General features: G+C 47.0%; 1 protein-coding gene across 1 annotated transcript in view; it reads right to left on the reverse strand.

Annotated features, from left to right (window-relative positions):
- RERE (arginine-glutamic acid dipeptide repeats) overlaps nucleotides 1-16,132 on the reverse strand; it is a 174,409-nt gene that overhangs the window by 80,853 nt on the left and 77,424 nt on the right. The window contains 3 exon segments of the mRNA XM_079326262.1: nucleotides 270-374; nucleotides 3,588-3,684; nucleotides 6,527-6,632. Coding sequence (XP_079182388.1) covers nucleotides 270-374; nucleotides 3,588-3,684; nucleotides 6,527-6,632 — 308 coding nt within the window.

Here is a 16,132-nt window from a genome sequence, read left to right on the forward strand (position 1 = left end):
TCCAAGCAGCTGTTTAGAAGCAGCACATTATTTACCCAGGACTCTGCACAATTTTATTTTCTACTCTTATTTTTCTCCTGTATAAACACACACAGGAAGATGCAGCTTCTCCTTTTCCAGCCTCCTACCAGCTGGATTTTAACCTTTCTTCCCTTGAGTAATTTTTATAGAATTCAGGTTGGAAAAAACCTCCAGGATCATCAAGTCCAACCTTTGAGTGGACACCAGCTCAGGTCAGTGCTGTGCAGTTTAAAGCCATTTTCCCTTACCTTGTCTCTGGATTATAGCCCAGGATGTAGAAAAATGAATCCACTCGTGCCTTGAACTCTCTAGCAGCAAAAATGTCAGAGAAATGGGAGATGTTGCACTTCCCTCTGCAAGAAGAAAGAGGAAATGGCATTAGAATTCCAGCCTGAGCATCAGCTGATTTCATTAAGTGCCACTGCAATCTGGGGGAAGGCACAGCATCCCTGCTCTCATAAATGTCCAAAACATCATAAATACAAGGTGCTTTAACAAAAATCCATGTGGGCTCTTCCCAGGTGGAAAGGGAAGGAAATGCAGCTCCATTTGCATTTCTACAAACATTCATTAAATCTCAGCCAGCACAATCCTGAGCAGCCCAAAAACCAACAGCTCAAATTGCAATCCTGACAATCTCCACAGTCCTGCTGCAGTTCCACCTTCCAAAATTCTGCTATCCACATTCTTGAGTCAGCTTTTTATTCAGGAAGCCAAATAAAGCTTCAGTTTAAGAAAAGCTCCTTGGCCATGCCCTCCTGGCAGACCCAAAGCTGCCCTGGCACTGCCAGGTCCTGGCAGGTTGCAAAGGGGCAGCACACACTGACCCAAAGCTGCCCTGGCACTGCCAGGTCCTGGCAGGTTGCAAAGGGGCAGCACACACTGACCCAAAGCTGCCCTGGCACTGCCAGGTCCTGGCAGCTTGCAAAGGGGCAGCACACACTGACCCAAAGCTGCCCTGGCACTGCCAGGTCCTGGCAGCTTGGAAAGGGGCAGCACACACTGACCCAAAGCTGCCCTGGCACTGCCAGGTCCTGGCAGGTTGCAAAGGGGCAGCACACACTGCCCTGAGTGCCAGCCCTGCTCACCAACACTGATTTTCCCCCTGGAGGCTGATGCTGCTTTCCAAGTTTAGTCATTTAGAGAGACAGCAAACGAGCAGGGGGGATTGTTTTGATATTTCACATTAAATTCACATTTTAAAGGTATTCTGGAAAGAGGTTTAGCTCCCTGTCAATAATTGACCTGCCAGCTAATAAGCATTTTCCAGAGCAGCTGCATTATCTCTGTGATGGCAGCAGCACATCCTGTTCACAGCACTGCAGACCAGCAACTCTGCATTTCACCAGCAAGATTTACCAGAGAGGTAAAAAGCACATAATGTTCATTGCACACTTCCACAGACATCTACAACTGCCCTCCAGGTAAATTTTTCCACTGGTTAGAACAGAATATTGGGAGTTACAAGCACTGGTTTTATTCCCCAGTTTGTCATCAGCTCATTGTGTGTCCAGAGCCATTTGTTTGCAGAGGGCAGAGAAATCATCTCATATTAGAATAAATTAGAATTTCATGTTAACCTTTCATGCATCACGACACATTGTGCCTCCCCCATGTTCTCTGCAGGAACACCATGTGCAATTATCCTGCTGCTCATCCTGCACACTCACAGGTTATTTTTCAAGTTTGTTTGGCACACATGTACATTCCATTTTTATCTTTCTGTTTCTATCTTTTCTTTAAAGGGGAAAAATAAAGAAAGAACTGAAAGAATGGAGAAGGGGGGGTTAGAATAGTCCCAGGGCAAATTGCAGAGCTGAGATTCTCTGTGTTTGAGCAGATTTCTCCATCAGGACAGCCAAGCTCCTGATTTCAAACTGGACTCAGCAGAGGCTCTGTGGGATTCCAGGGGCTCCTGGCACTGCTGGAATGCTCTGAGTTTGTAAGAAAGGTTTAATATGGAAATCAAAGACTTCCCCTGCCAGAACAGAAGCCAGTTTGTCTTGAAGTAAGTGGCTTCAGCAAAGTGACTCTGAACAAAAAAATGTCTCCAGATGGCTCTGGTGAAACACCATCTGAGCACCATTATCAGGGAGATTATTCAATTTGCATCCTGACAATATCCATGCATGTTTGGCATGCTGAAAATCAGCTGACAAATAATGCCTGGCTGCTGGGAGCTGAAAACATCCCAAGTGAGGCTGTTTGGGCAGCTCAGCCCAAAGGCTGGAGGGTGGCAGAGCAGCAGCCCCAGGGCAGGGCACACACCTGGGCACTCCCTCCTGGGCAGGGCACACACCTGGGCAGGGAGATCCCCCAGCTCTGGGCTGAGCTGTGACCAGGCAGAACACTCAGAAAAAGCCTGGAATGCATCTGAACCAGAGCAACAGAGCCAGGGCTGCAGGAGGTGCCAGTGGCAACAGGGAGAGCAGGGCAGGAACCAGCAATGGCTGAACTGGCACTGATGGGAACAACTGAGCACCAGTGGGTGACTGGGATGGAGACTGGGATGGAGACTGGGATGGAGAGACTGGGATGGAGAGAATGGGATGGAGAGAATGGGATGGAGAGAATGGGATGGAGAGAATGGGATGGAGAGAATGGGATGGAGAGAATGGGATGGAGAGAATGGGATGGAGAGACTGGGATGGAGAGAATGGGATGGAGAGAATGGGATGGAGAGAATGGGATGGAGAGAATGGGATGGAGAGAATGGGATGGAGAGAATGGGATGGAGAGACTGGGATGGAGAGAATGGGATGGAGAGACTGGGATGGAGAGAATGGGATGGAGAGAATGGGATGGAGAGAATGGGATGGAGAGAATGGGATGGAGAGAATGGGATGGAGAGACTGGGATGGAGAGACTGGGATGGAGAGAATGGGATGGAGAGAGTGGGATGGAGAGAATGGGATGGAGAGAGTGGGATGGAGAGAATGGGATGGAGAGACTGGGATGGAGACTGGGATGGAGAGAATGGGATGGAGAGAATGGGATGGAGAGACTGGGATGGAGAGAACGGGATGGAGAGACTGGGATGGAGACTGGGATGGAGAGAATGGGATGGAGAGAATGGGATGGAGAGAATGGGATGGAGAGAATGGGATGGAGAGACTGGGATGGAGAGAAGACTGCACAGCTGCAGCTCCAGAGCACAGAACACAGTGATCACAGGGGAGGAGGACACAGCTGGGCTGGGGCTTAGTGACCCCCAGACACCCCTGTCCCCCCAAAACCCCAGACACCTCTCACCCAGCCCCAGATACCTCTGTCCCCCTACAACCCCAGAAAACTCTGTCCCACTCAGGCTGTTCCTCCAGCCCCAAGAACCCCTGTCCCAGCCCCAGGCTATCCCAGCCTGTCCCCAGTCTGTCTCCAATCTGTCCCAGCCTATCCCAATCTATCCCAGCCTGTCCCAGTCTGTCTCCAGCCTGTCCCCAGCTTGTCCCCAGCCTGTCCCCAGGCTGTCCCCAGTCTGTCCCCAGTCTGTCCCAGTCTGTCCCCAGCCTGTCCCAGTCTGTCCCAGTCTGTCCCAGCCTGTCCCAGGGTTTCCAGCCCCTCCTGACCTCAGGGCAGCAGCATGGTAGGTGTCCACGTAGTCGGAGATGAAGAGCTCTCTGTTCTTGATCACCGGGTCTGTGATCACCAGCTCCCGTCCCGAATCTGCCCAGGAGAAAACACAAACACAGCCCTGTCACACTGACTGTCACACTGACTGTCACACTGTCACACTGTCACACTGTCACACTGTCACACTGACTGTCACACTGACTGTCACACTGACTGTCACACTGTCACACTGTCACACTGTCACACTGACTGACTGTCACACTGACTGTCACACTGACTGTCACACTGTCACACTGACTGTCACACTGACTGTCACACAGCCCTGTCACACTGACTGTCACACTGACTGTCACACAGCCTGTCACACTGACTGTCACACTGACTGTCACACAGCCCTGTCACACTGACTGTCACACTGACTGTCACACTGTCACACTGACTGTCACACTGTCACACTGTCACACTGACTGTCACACTGTCACACTGACTGTCACACAGACTGTCACACTGACTGTCACACTGACTGTCACACAGCCCTGTCACACTGACTGTCACACTGTCACACTGTCACACAGCCTGTCACACAGCCTGTCACACTGACTGTCACACTGACTGTCACACAGCCCTGTCACACTGTCCTGTCACACTGACTGTCACACTGACTGTCACACAGCCTGTCATACAGCCTGTCACACTGACTGTCACACTGACTGTCACACTGACTGTCACACAGCCTGTCACACTGACTGTCACACTGTCACACAGCCCTGTCACACTGACTGTCACACAGCCTGTCACACTGACTGTCACACTGCCCTGTCACACAGCCTGTCACACAGCCCTGTCACACTGACTGTCACACTGCCCTGTCACACGGACTGTCACACAGCCCTGTCACACTGACTGTCACACTGCCCTGTCACACAGCCTGTCACACAGCCCTGTCACACTGTCACACTGACTGTCACACTGACTGTCACACTGTCCTGTCACACTGACTGTCACACAGCCTGTCACACTGACTGTCACACTGCTCTGTCACACAGCCTGTCACACAGCCCTGTCACACTGACTGTCACACTGACTGTCACACTGACTGTCACACAGACTGTCACACAGCCCTGGCAGTGTCCCTGGCAGTGTCCCTGGCAGTGTCCCTGGCAGTGTCCCTGGCTGCTCAGCTCCTCAGGTGCTCACTGTAAGGTGACAGACACACTGCCCGTGTGCTCAGTGTGCATGGGGTGTAAGAATTAACATTTATGAACATCCCTTCTATTCTTATCCATCAATTCTCCCAGGATTTCCAAAGGGAAAAAGCTTCTAAGGGCACTGGGTGTCACATCTGGGGCACTGGGAGCAGCCACTGCCAGGTGAAAGGAACCAAGGAAATGGATTTGCTCTGGTTCCCAGCATAAGGCATTGGTTCCTGTGCACAGTTAATGCACAGTTAAATCTTCAACAAAATCCTGACACTGGAACTGCCCAGTGCTCTGGCTTTGAGGTAAATATTGATATTCATGTTCAAACACAGAAAATTCTGAGTGTTAACAAAGAACTGGAAGACAACTTTTTCCATGACTTTTTCTAATACCTTTGAGGAAGACACAAAAACACTTCTCCACACACAGGAGACTGCATTAAAAAGCAGCCAAGATATCAAAAATACTTCTTGACACTGTGCCTGTAATCTCATTGTTAGAAGTTTCAAATAAATTAGTAACAGAAATGTTAGACTGGTGGAGCTTTTGCTGAAAGCACACACAGAATGTCCTTTAAAAGGGGAACGTGTGCTCAACTTTGTTCTGTCAGGCACCAGAAAGTTGCTGCATTCCATATTTCAATCATCAACTTTTATCATCACAGTTCACCTTGGAGTATCTTCAGAATTTTTAACAGTTGCCTCAAGGAAATTTCCTGGTAAGAACAGAAGCAAATGTTATGTCTTCCCTGGAGGCAGGAGATAAATGACACTGGGATATGTACTAAAGTTTCTTCTGCTTCTATGAAAGCCAAGATCACACTTGTTTTTGTAAAGAGAAAAGGGGAAGCTCAGCCCCAAGTGCTCCACTTGCAGTATTAATCCCAGGGAATATTCATGTGTGCAAGCATGACTGTGAAAGACACAGCTCTGATCATGACACTGTGGCAGAACCACGAAAACAGAGGAGAGCCCAAATTTCTGCAGATAATATAATAATAATAATAAAAATAAAAATAAAAATAGTAATAATAATAATAATAATAATAATATAATGTTGCTGTTGTTATTAATTATTGTTAATACAGCCCAGCACTTGCAGCAAAGCTGGAATGCCCCTGGATTACAGGGACAGGGACACCAGGCAGGTAAGAAACCAGCACCCCTGAGCACAAATGTTCTGGCTCTGATAGAACTGGAATTAGGGACAGGAGCAGGGCAGGGCTGGCTCTGCAAAGCCCACTCAGTGTTCTGGCTCTGTTAAACCTGGTTTTAGGGCTCAGGAGGGCAGGCAGCTCTCACTCAGTGTTCTGGCTCTGTTAGAACTGGCTTTAGGGGTCAGGCCCTGCACTCACCATCCTGGCTCAGTTAAGCCTGGCTCTGGGCTCAGACACTCTCACCATCCTGGCTCAGTTAAGCCTGGCTCTGGGCTCAGGCCCTGCACTCACCATCCTGGCTCAGTTAAGCCTGGCTCTGGGCTCAGGCCCTGCACTCACCATCCTGGCTCAGTTAAGCCTGGCTCTGGGCTCAGACACTCTTACTCACCATCCTGGCTCAGTTAAGCCTGGCTCTGGGCTCAGGCCCTGCACTCACCATCCTGGCTCAGTTAAGCCTGGCTCTGGGCTCAGGCCCTGCACTCACCATCCTGGCTCAGTTAAGCCTGGCTCTGGGCTCAGGCCCTGCACTCACCATCCTGGCTCAGTTAAGCCTGGCTCTGGGCTCAGGCCCTGCACTCACCGTTCTCGTTGTGCCGGTCCTGCACCAGGTGCTGGTACACCGAGTCAGGCACCTCTGACTGCCGGTAGTACCACTTGACATTCATCAGCAGATGGTCCCTCTTGCTCTGAAAAACAACCCTGGTGTTAGTGGCAGGGAAAGCAGCCAGGTCAGGAAAGCATTTCTGCTCTGCTGCTGCCTGATGGATTTCCAGCCACACCAAGCAGGAGAACCTCCTGCATCACCCTGCCCTTGTGTCTCTGCATCCAAACCCCAACCTGCCCACCCAGGGTAGTTAATCCAGGAATTCAGAAAAGAATTGCAATTTTGGCCTCGTGCAGTCTGCTAATTTCCAAGTATTTATGGCCAAACATGCAGAAAAGGATCCCCACAGTAGTACCATTCAGTGCAACCATTCTTAGCAGTGGAAACCAAGAGATAATAGATTTTTTCTTCCCCCAAGGACAGATGGATCCAGACATAATCATAGATGTTCTTTATTACACAAAAGAATAGGATACTGCACTTCAATCATAATAATTACAGGCTCTGACTGCTCATCAACCTCACAGCAAAATTTACACAAATCCCTCTTCCCCAAATGCTCTTTTTTCATTGAAGCTCCAGCCACCAATTTGTTCCTTCTTAGAAGGAACCCAAAGCATAAACACCACTTAAAGAGAATTTTTAGATCAAGCCACTACAGACTGCTCAGTTTATCTCCAAACCCCTTGGTCTGCAATTCTTCCTCTGCTCCAAAACACTTGAAGGAACAAAAGCCTGAAGGGAAAGGAACATTCTTTGGTCATGAGGCAACTGCAGCTTGTTTTGCTCTGCACTGCAATCCCTAAAGTTGCTGCTAAACCAGCCAATTCCGAGCTGAAGTGCAGGTTTTGGGCTGGAATTGCCTCTCAGTGCTCCAGCCGGGCTGTCAGAGCTTTTTCTGCTGAGCAAACAAAGCCAGAGCAGAGCCCGTGTAGTTCCAGCTCACCACTGCCAGTGGCAGCATTGTGCCAGGAAAGGGACCCAGCAGAGCCCCAGCCCAGCCCAGCCCAGCCCGGGGCTCTGCAGGGAAAGCACAGCCAAAGCTCGGCTAAAGAGGGGAAATCAAAGGGACGGGGAGGGAGGGACAGCTCTGATTTCTGCTGGGCAGAAATTGGGGTTGCAGGCTCTGTTCAACTGCAGATGCTCTGGGCACCAGATTTTATCAGCAGCCTCTCTGAGTTCTGAAGACAAACAAGTCCAAGTAAATAATCTGTTACCCTCTAAGAGTTCATAAATTCTATTTATTTATGATGGGGAACATCAACCCAGCATTTCTCTACAAATTCCCTTTGTGTTTCTCAGCTGAGAGCACAAATCCCCTCTTGTTCCACAAACCCTGAGAGGATGCTCAGAGAGCTTCACTGGCACCTCCCAAAAAAACCTTTCTGGTCCTTCAGGCAAGGCAAAAATAAGTTTTAGCTGATTGTCACAACTCCTGGAAAGCCCAGTTCAAACCTCCAGTGTGCACTAAAAGCTGGAATAGCAGAGATTACACAAGAACTCGTCAGGAATATTCACACACAAGGCAAAGTGTTCACAGTGCTCTGCAGAGTTTGATCAGCTCATAGCTCAGAAATGAGATTTATCATCAGGGGATTCCAGGGGGTTCCCTGACACCCAGAAATGGCTTTTCTTTACCTCAGAAAACAAAAATAGAGTGGCTTTTAAAGCTATGAGGAAAACACATGAAGTTAGAGTTGTAACCAAAACAGGTGAGATACATATATACATTATATATATATATATATATATATGTATCTGTATTTATGTATGTATAGAGTTAAAACCAAAACAGGTGAGATACATACATACATATATACATACATATATATATATATATATGTGTGTGTGTGTATATATATGTATATGTATTTATGTATGTGTAGAGTTAGAATCAAAACAGGTGAGAAATACATATATATATATTACATATATATATATATGTAAAGTTATAACCAAAACACATCCAACCCAAACCAAAGGAGCCACAGTCTGCACCCACTTCCCAAGCCTTTAACTCCTAACATTCTATCATTTAACTCCTAAATTCTGTCAGAGAGGCATTTTAAGTGACTCAGAAATGAGAGATAAACAGGGCCAATGTAAAGATGAGAACAATTCTCAGGCTGGTCCCCATTTGGGTTTGGAATGCTGCCTAAGCAGTGGCTGGTGCCACAGGCAAAGCAGCAACAAAAATACAAATTACAATGAGATGTGCAAGGACCTGCTCACAGGGAAGTTTGTGACAATGAAACATTTGGGGCTTGGTTGGGTTCTGGGTTTCTTTGGGTTTTTTTTTTTAGTTTAATTCATTTAACAGCTGCACCCTGACAACTCCTTTTCTGTGCCCCCTCTCCAACACAGAGGATTTTGTGGGGTTTAACCTGAAGCTTCAATCTTGCTAAAAATACCAAACGTCTGTCAGAGTCTCCCTTTTCCCATTTCCATCCCTCATGGCACAGAAATTCCTAGACATGCTATTTTGCCAGCCAACTTCCTGAGGATGTATGTCATTTATAAAGCAGACTGCACTCTGAGGTGTCAAGGCACCAACTTCTGTGGCAGACTATTTATTTTCAAACCATGTGCACACAAAAGAAGTGTCCCCTTACCTCCTAAAGTGTGAATTTTTATTTTTTTTTCCTTTTTTACACCTTTACATCTGAAAAGCTGCAGGCTGTCACATGCCAAATCCAGGCCTGCAGAAACTGCATGGCAAGAGCTTTAAATTCCCAGAGTCTTTCTGTCAGCTCAAAATGATTCCCTGGGCTACAAAACCACATTCTCCCCTTTAATGAAAATATTGTCTTTTGCTGCAGCACTCACAAAGTGCTCATTTGGGGGTTTTGTTCTCGCTGACATTTTGGGTTTTGTTCCTTTTAAACAGCATGAATCAGTTTTGGACATTGAACAAGAATTAGATGGGATCTGTAAATGGATTAAAGCATCTCAGCTCACAAGCATCTGCTCGGCTTCTATTTAAAATCAGCCTCTGCCTTAAAGGGGAAAAAATAATGCTGAAGTTCTCTTCAAAAAAAAGCAGGAATGTCCTGATTTCACAGCACCTGTGACAATTGCAGGGTGCCTGTTTCCCCAGGACTCAGTGCAGGAGTTACTGACAGCCCAGGCACACTGCAGAGCTGCAGGTCCTGCAGACCCTCCTGGGGATTCAGCCTCTGCTCCTCAGCCCTGCCCTGTTCACAGCCACATTCAATCCCACCCAGCTCTGGGGATGCTGTGCCAAGGGCTGGAGGTGACAGATGGGCACACTGGAGCCAGGGAGCAGCTGCAACTCCAGAGAAACCACCAGAGAACAGGGCAGGGAACAGAACAGGGCAGGGAACAGAACAGGGCAGAACAGAATAGAACAGAACAGAACAGAACAGGGCAGAGAACAGAACAGAACAGGGCAGGGAACAGAAAAGGGCAGAATAGAATAGGGCAGGGAATAGAATAGAATAGAATAGAATAGAATAGAATAGAATAGAATAGAATAGAATAGAATAGAATAGAATAGAATAGAATAGAATAGAATAGAATAGAATAGAATAGAATAGAATAGAATAGAATAGAATAGAATAGAATAGAATGAATAGGGCAGGGAACAGAACAGAATAGAACAGAACAGAACTGAACAGGGCAGGGAACAGAACAGAACACAACAGAGCAGAATAGAACACAACAGAACAGAATAGAACACAACAGAACAGAATAGAACACAACAGAACAGAACAGAATAGAACAGAACAGAATAGAATAGAACAGAACAAAATAGAACAGAACAGAATAGAACAGAACAGAACAGAATAGAACAGAATACAACAGAACACAACAGAACAGAATAGAACAGAACAGAACACATCAGAACAGAACAGAATAGAACAGAACACATCAGAACAAAACAGAACACAACAGAACAGAACATCTTCCCTTTCCAGTGTCTGTTCCACCACAAAACTTCACCCCTGCTCCACAATGCTTTGTACACTTGGTCAATTCTGACATTTACCCATAGTCAAAGGAGAGAAAAGCAAAAATAAAGACCACTCAGATTCACTGTGGGGAAAAAAAAATAGCAGAGAGAGGTTCACTTGTGTCCCATCTGGAAATCAGCAGCTGAAGAGACACAGCAAGGATTATTTCTCTTCCCTCTCCACAGCAGCACGTGTAATTTCACGTTCTCAGGTATCTTTTTGTAGGCTGTTTGCTAATTAATTAAGAAAACTGATCAGCTGTTTGTAAGCCAAGCAAACCCAGCCTGGAAATGCAGAGGTTATTACTACAAATGAATGTTATTTTTGCAGCTTGATTATTTAATTCAGACGCCTGCATAGCAACACATAATTACTCCTTGCAAACAGAGCAGCATTGTCAGTGTTCAGCAAGAAACACAAATGTGAAATAAAAGCAATAATGTGACCACAAGCAGATGAATCCTCTCACCCTGAGCCAACACAGAGCCTGCAGCCTCTGGAGCTGCTCTGTTATCTCCACCTAGGAGGGTTTCTGTGGTTTTTGGGACAGAAGCTGCCTGGATGGTTCTCTGGGCCAGGGCAGGGCACAGAGCTGGGCTGATGGAGCAGCAGAAATGAGAATACTGGGCAAGCCACAGATAATCCATCAGAGCATCCACTCAAGTGTAAGCTGAGCTGGGAATAAAGTGCCTGGGGTATCAAATATTGCTGTTTCCAGGGTAAAGGCCCATTTCTGTGATCTATGCAGGGCACAGCATAATTTATTGACAAAACAATATCGGATTTCTTCACAGCAGCTCGTGCCTGACATTTTCTGACTGTTTACAGGCAGGATTTTTCTCCTGTCCTTTACTATTCACAAATAAAACTCCTTTTGGAATTCACAGAGTCACCTCAGCATGCTGGAAATGAATTCATCCTGGCACAGCAGTAACCCTGAGATGCAGAACTCTGCCCTGAGCTGCAGCCTGTCCCAGGTGCACAGAGCCCTGCACACCTGCAGGGACACACCTGGGATGGATGCACACTCCTGCTCACAGAAGGGTTTCTCCAGATCTCTAATGTGAAGCAGCACTGTCTGCAAACAGCACAAAGGGTGTTCAGAGAGAAGAAGATGGGTTGTATGCATGGGCTATATGTAATCTGGTGTGCTAAGAAATTGGAACTCTAACAGCTTAAGGAGTGGTGGTCCAAGTTTGCATCTTAGCTTGTTGGAAAAATCCTATATAAGAGTTTGTACTGGGGAGAGTTGGTGCTTTCAGCCTTTGGCTTTTGCCAGGGCTTTTAGCCATTTGTTCATTACCACTGCTTTTGCCATTGCTTTTCACTGTTGCCTTTTGAGACTGATGTGCTTTGCAATAAATAACATTTTTAGCAACTATTAGCTGCTTTGCTTATTTAAGATAACCTGATGAAGTTAGAAGCCAAGAGCTCCAAACATAGCCCCAAACCCAGCCCAAACCCAGCCCCAAATCACAGCCCCAAATCACAGCCCCAAACCCAGCCCTAACCCAGCCCAATCCCAGCCCCAAATCCTACCCCAATCCCAGCCCCAAATCCCAGCCCCAATCCCATCCCTAACCCAGCCCAATCCCAGCCCAATCCCAGCCCCAATCCCAGCCCAATCCCAGCCCCAATCCCAGCCCAATCCCAGCCCCAATCCCAGCCCTAACCCAGCCCAATCCCAGCCCCAAATCCTACCCCAATCCCAGCCCCAAATCCCAGCCCCAATCCCATCCCTAACCCAGCCCCAATCCCAGCCCAATCCCAGCCCCAATCCCATCCCTAACCCAGCCCAATCCCAGCCCCAATCCCAGCCCAATCCCAGCCCAATCCCAGCCCCAAGGCTGCAGCCTCCTCCAAACAGGTGGGAGCTGCCTGAGGTGCCAAATTCTGTCTCCCCGTGTGGGTGGTTGGCACCAGAGCTGCCAGACTTGCTCTTGCACCTGAGCTATGGGGATGCCTTCAGGTTTAGCTGCTGTATTTTCCAGGTTCTGTGCTGCCTGAGTGTGTGACTGACCTTCACAGAGTGTTAGCAAGTTCTGCTCACAGCTCAGTCACACAAAACAATCCCAGTCCAGCCCCAGAACCAAGGACACGCTGCAGCTCCAGCCCCAAAAAGTGCAAACAGAGAATTGGGGAGAGAATTTGGGAGGGTGGGACTGCAGAGCCTGGAGCTGGAATTGGACAATGAACCCCAAGATGTGAATGGACCAAAACTGATAAAAGTGTGAAATTCCTGACTCTGAGTCCATCCTGGTGCAGTCTTGGCTGGGCTCTTGCACTGCCCAAGGTGAATTCTTTAAAGGCCTTTTATTAAATCCCTGTTTTATTCCTTTGACTCTGCCTGTGTGTTCCAGGCATCAGTGGCAGCTCTGGAGCAGGGACAGATCCACCAGAAATGCCCCAAAGAGCAGCCAAAGGCTGCCTGAGCCTCATGACCCCAGCAGGGACACCCTGCCCCAGCTGCACCCCCTGTGCTTCAAACACACTGCACTTCCAAGGCAAAGATCAACAAATCCAGCAAGTTTTGGCAAAAGCTGGCTGGTATGGAACAAGTGTCACCTCACAGCCCCTTATTGTATTTAGTGCCACTCACATGTCTCACCTTGAACACAGCCTCAGCCAATCTTAAAGGAGAAAAAGAACATTATTCATTTCAGGTAATGGCCATGAGAGATGTCTGTATTTAAAATAAACTGGAGTATTTATTCCATCAACTTCCCAGCTTTACCAGAAACAAAGCTGCTCACTGTGCTGAGAACCAGCCAGTCACCTGTTTTCATTAAAGAGAAATTCACTTAAGCACAAAATACCCTTAAAATTTCACTGCGATCCTAAACGACAAAAGATAATTTCATCTTGTTAAAAAAAAAGCAGTTATGCTTAAAAACTGACTGGCTTAAAATAAAACTGTGATAAGATCTTCCATGGAGGTTATGGGTCATTGCTTTCTACCTCATTTAATCCCTTTGTGGGCTCTTTCTTTTTTCCCTTTTCCCCATCCAGGTTTCCTGGGTTTATTTTCCCACCCACATCTCCATGTTACAGGTGCCTGTCCAGGGCATTACACTGCAGGAAACCCTATTTGGCAGTAAATTCCCAATCTATATTTCATATAAATTCACAGATCCCAGGTGAGGCTGTGGAGGAAAACCTCAGCTGTTACTGCACAAATATCCCAGAAGGAGACACACCCCCAGAGTCATTAACGGGCTGTAATTAAAAGCACTGAGAGGGAAAGCAATGAGCACCATTTCTGATCCCAGCATCCCACTCTGATTGCAGATTTGCAGATTTTCCTCCCCACAGCAGCAGGTCCAGAGGGAGCTGCTGACCCACAGGGACAGGGACCCTCTGAGCATCTCCCCAGACAGGCTCAGCAGCACCCCCAGCTAATGGCATCACAAATGCATTTAGCTCATCACTGAGGGGTGCTCCAGCAATTAAATTCCATTAAGGATTTTTAGCATTATGCCAAAGGAGTGCAGGACTGAAATGAAGACACCGTTCAGCCCTGCCTGACATTTGCCATGAAATGTCATTTATAGCACAGGGCTCTGCTCTAATTGCAGAGCACACCAGCCACAGTATTTATCACTCCCACTAAAACAAGCAGCACTCAGCACTGGGGCTACTCAAAGCCATCATACACAGTTTAAATAGATTTCTCACCTTTTAAATATCAAGGGGCCACTTTTTCTTTACCATCTCACTGAGGGCTTTACCTTTGAACAAAGACACACCAAGAGCTGGAGGATAAAACAATCAGCAGAGTTTGCTCTGCAAACCCAGCCTGCAGTTTGAACAGTCAGTGCCTGCTAAAATATCACCTCGTGGGCAGGGGGATTTTATAGCAGCAAAAATTAAAGCACCTTTGCCAACAGGCTGGGGTTGGAAATTCTAAAAAGAAAAGGGAAGAAAATGCACTGATCAGCCAGATCCTGTGACTTGGCTGCCTCACCACAAAAGCAAACGCTGTTCCTGTGAGGAAACAAAGTGTGTTTGGAAAATAAATGCCTGCAAAGTGAATGTTTCCTTGTGCAGCTCCCCAGAGGATGTCATTTATTTACCAAATGGTCACTCACTGAAATGTTTACATCTTCTCAGAAACTGCCCCATCCTGTGTGTTTCTGACTAGCTGATGTTTCAAACCAGAGCAAAAACTGCTTTTCACCCAGAATTGACACGAGGGGACTGAGCAAACAGGAGCAGACACAGCCTCTACAAAAACCCTGCCAGTAATTAATGGGCAACACCCTGAGCACTCATCAAGAAAACAAAGCAGCAATCTTATAAAATGTCAATTTGCAGCAGCCATGACTGTATCTCACCACACAGGGAATTTAAAATACAGATTGGTGCTGGCTGCCCTGGTATCAATAGCTAAATTAGCAACACTGGGCTTTAGAGTTTTTCTTTGTATTTATATGTAAATCAGTACTAAATAAACATACCCCAAACCAGCTCCACAGGCTGCAATCTAATCTAAACTTAAAGATTGGAAAGATGCTCTCCATTCATCTGGAAATAGCCAGATATTGAAAACACTAAAATCAGAAATAATTACACTGAGAATAAACGGGATGCATTTACCTGCCAGAAAAGAAAAAATCTCAAAGGGAAAGTTGGGAGAGAGAAACAAAGGAAAAAAAACAAAACCACTTTTCTTGGGTGCTGGAAGTGTGAACATACAGACAACTGAGATGGTCCACAGGAAAAGCAGTTGTGAAATAAAGAAATGTGGTTTTTAAACCTCCAGCACATCCCACGGCCACCACGTGCACTCTGGTTTGAATTACAGTGAGCACAGCCAGCCAAGCTAACACACAGCCCCAAAGTTAATCACTTGTCTTGGGCCATATAATCACCACAGCATTACAACTCCAACAAATGAAGCCACTAATAATTTCTATTAAAGAAGTCAAGGTGTTAATTCACTCCCAGGACCAGCAGCAGAAAGCTCTGAGGCCAAGCAGCAGAGAGCTCTCAGTCCTGGTGCAGAACTGAAATTAATTTCCTCTATTACTGGAGGCACTGGGTGGAACTGGCTGTGACTCTGAATCCTCCTGCCATGGAATGAGGGGTCTGGGCACAGGGATTTACCCCAGGGAATCACCACAGTGGTTCTTCACAGAGCACTGGGAACAGCAGGATTCTCTGTGCTACAATCACCCATAAATGCAGAAACTGGCAGGGAACCTTCCAGAGCAGAAAAATCACTAATAGTTATTCAGGGGATTTGGACAAAACTTGGTTTGATGGTCTAGAGAGAGCTCATGATTTACATCAGCTTCCTTTCACCAAAGAGAATCTTCTCAGAATTTTTTTTAAAGACTGAGAATCTCCTCAGAAAGTTTTTAACACTGAGAATTTAGTCAGAAAGTTTTTAACACCTCCACGAACTTGGTTCTCCAAGCTGCTGAGAGGAGCCTGGCTTTGGGGAAATGAGTGTCAGAGGTGATGTAATCACAGGGGAGAAGCCAGCCCAGATCAGTACCAAAGGCCAAATTTCCCTCCCTGGGAACCCAAAAATCCCTGGAGCTCCCTCAGCCTTCAGCACTTTGGAAAAGTGAAATCAAATATTCCTGCCCTGGCACAAGCAGCA

The sequence above is a fragment of the Erithacus rubecula genome (assembly GCF_903797595.1).
Source record: "Erithacus rubecula genome assembly, chromosome: 24".
NCBI classification, from domain to species: Eukaryota; Metazoa; Chordata; class Aves; order Passeriformes; family Muscicapidae; genus Erithacus; species Erithacus rubecula.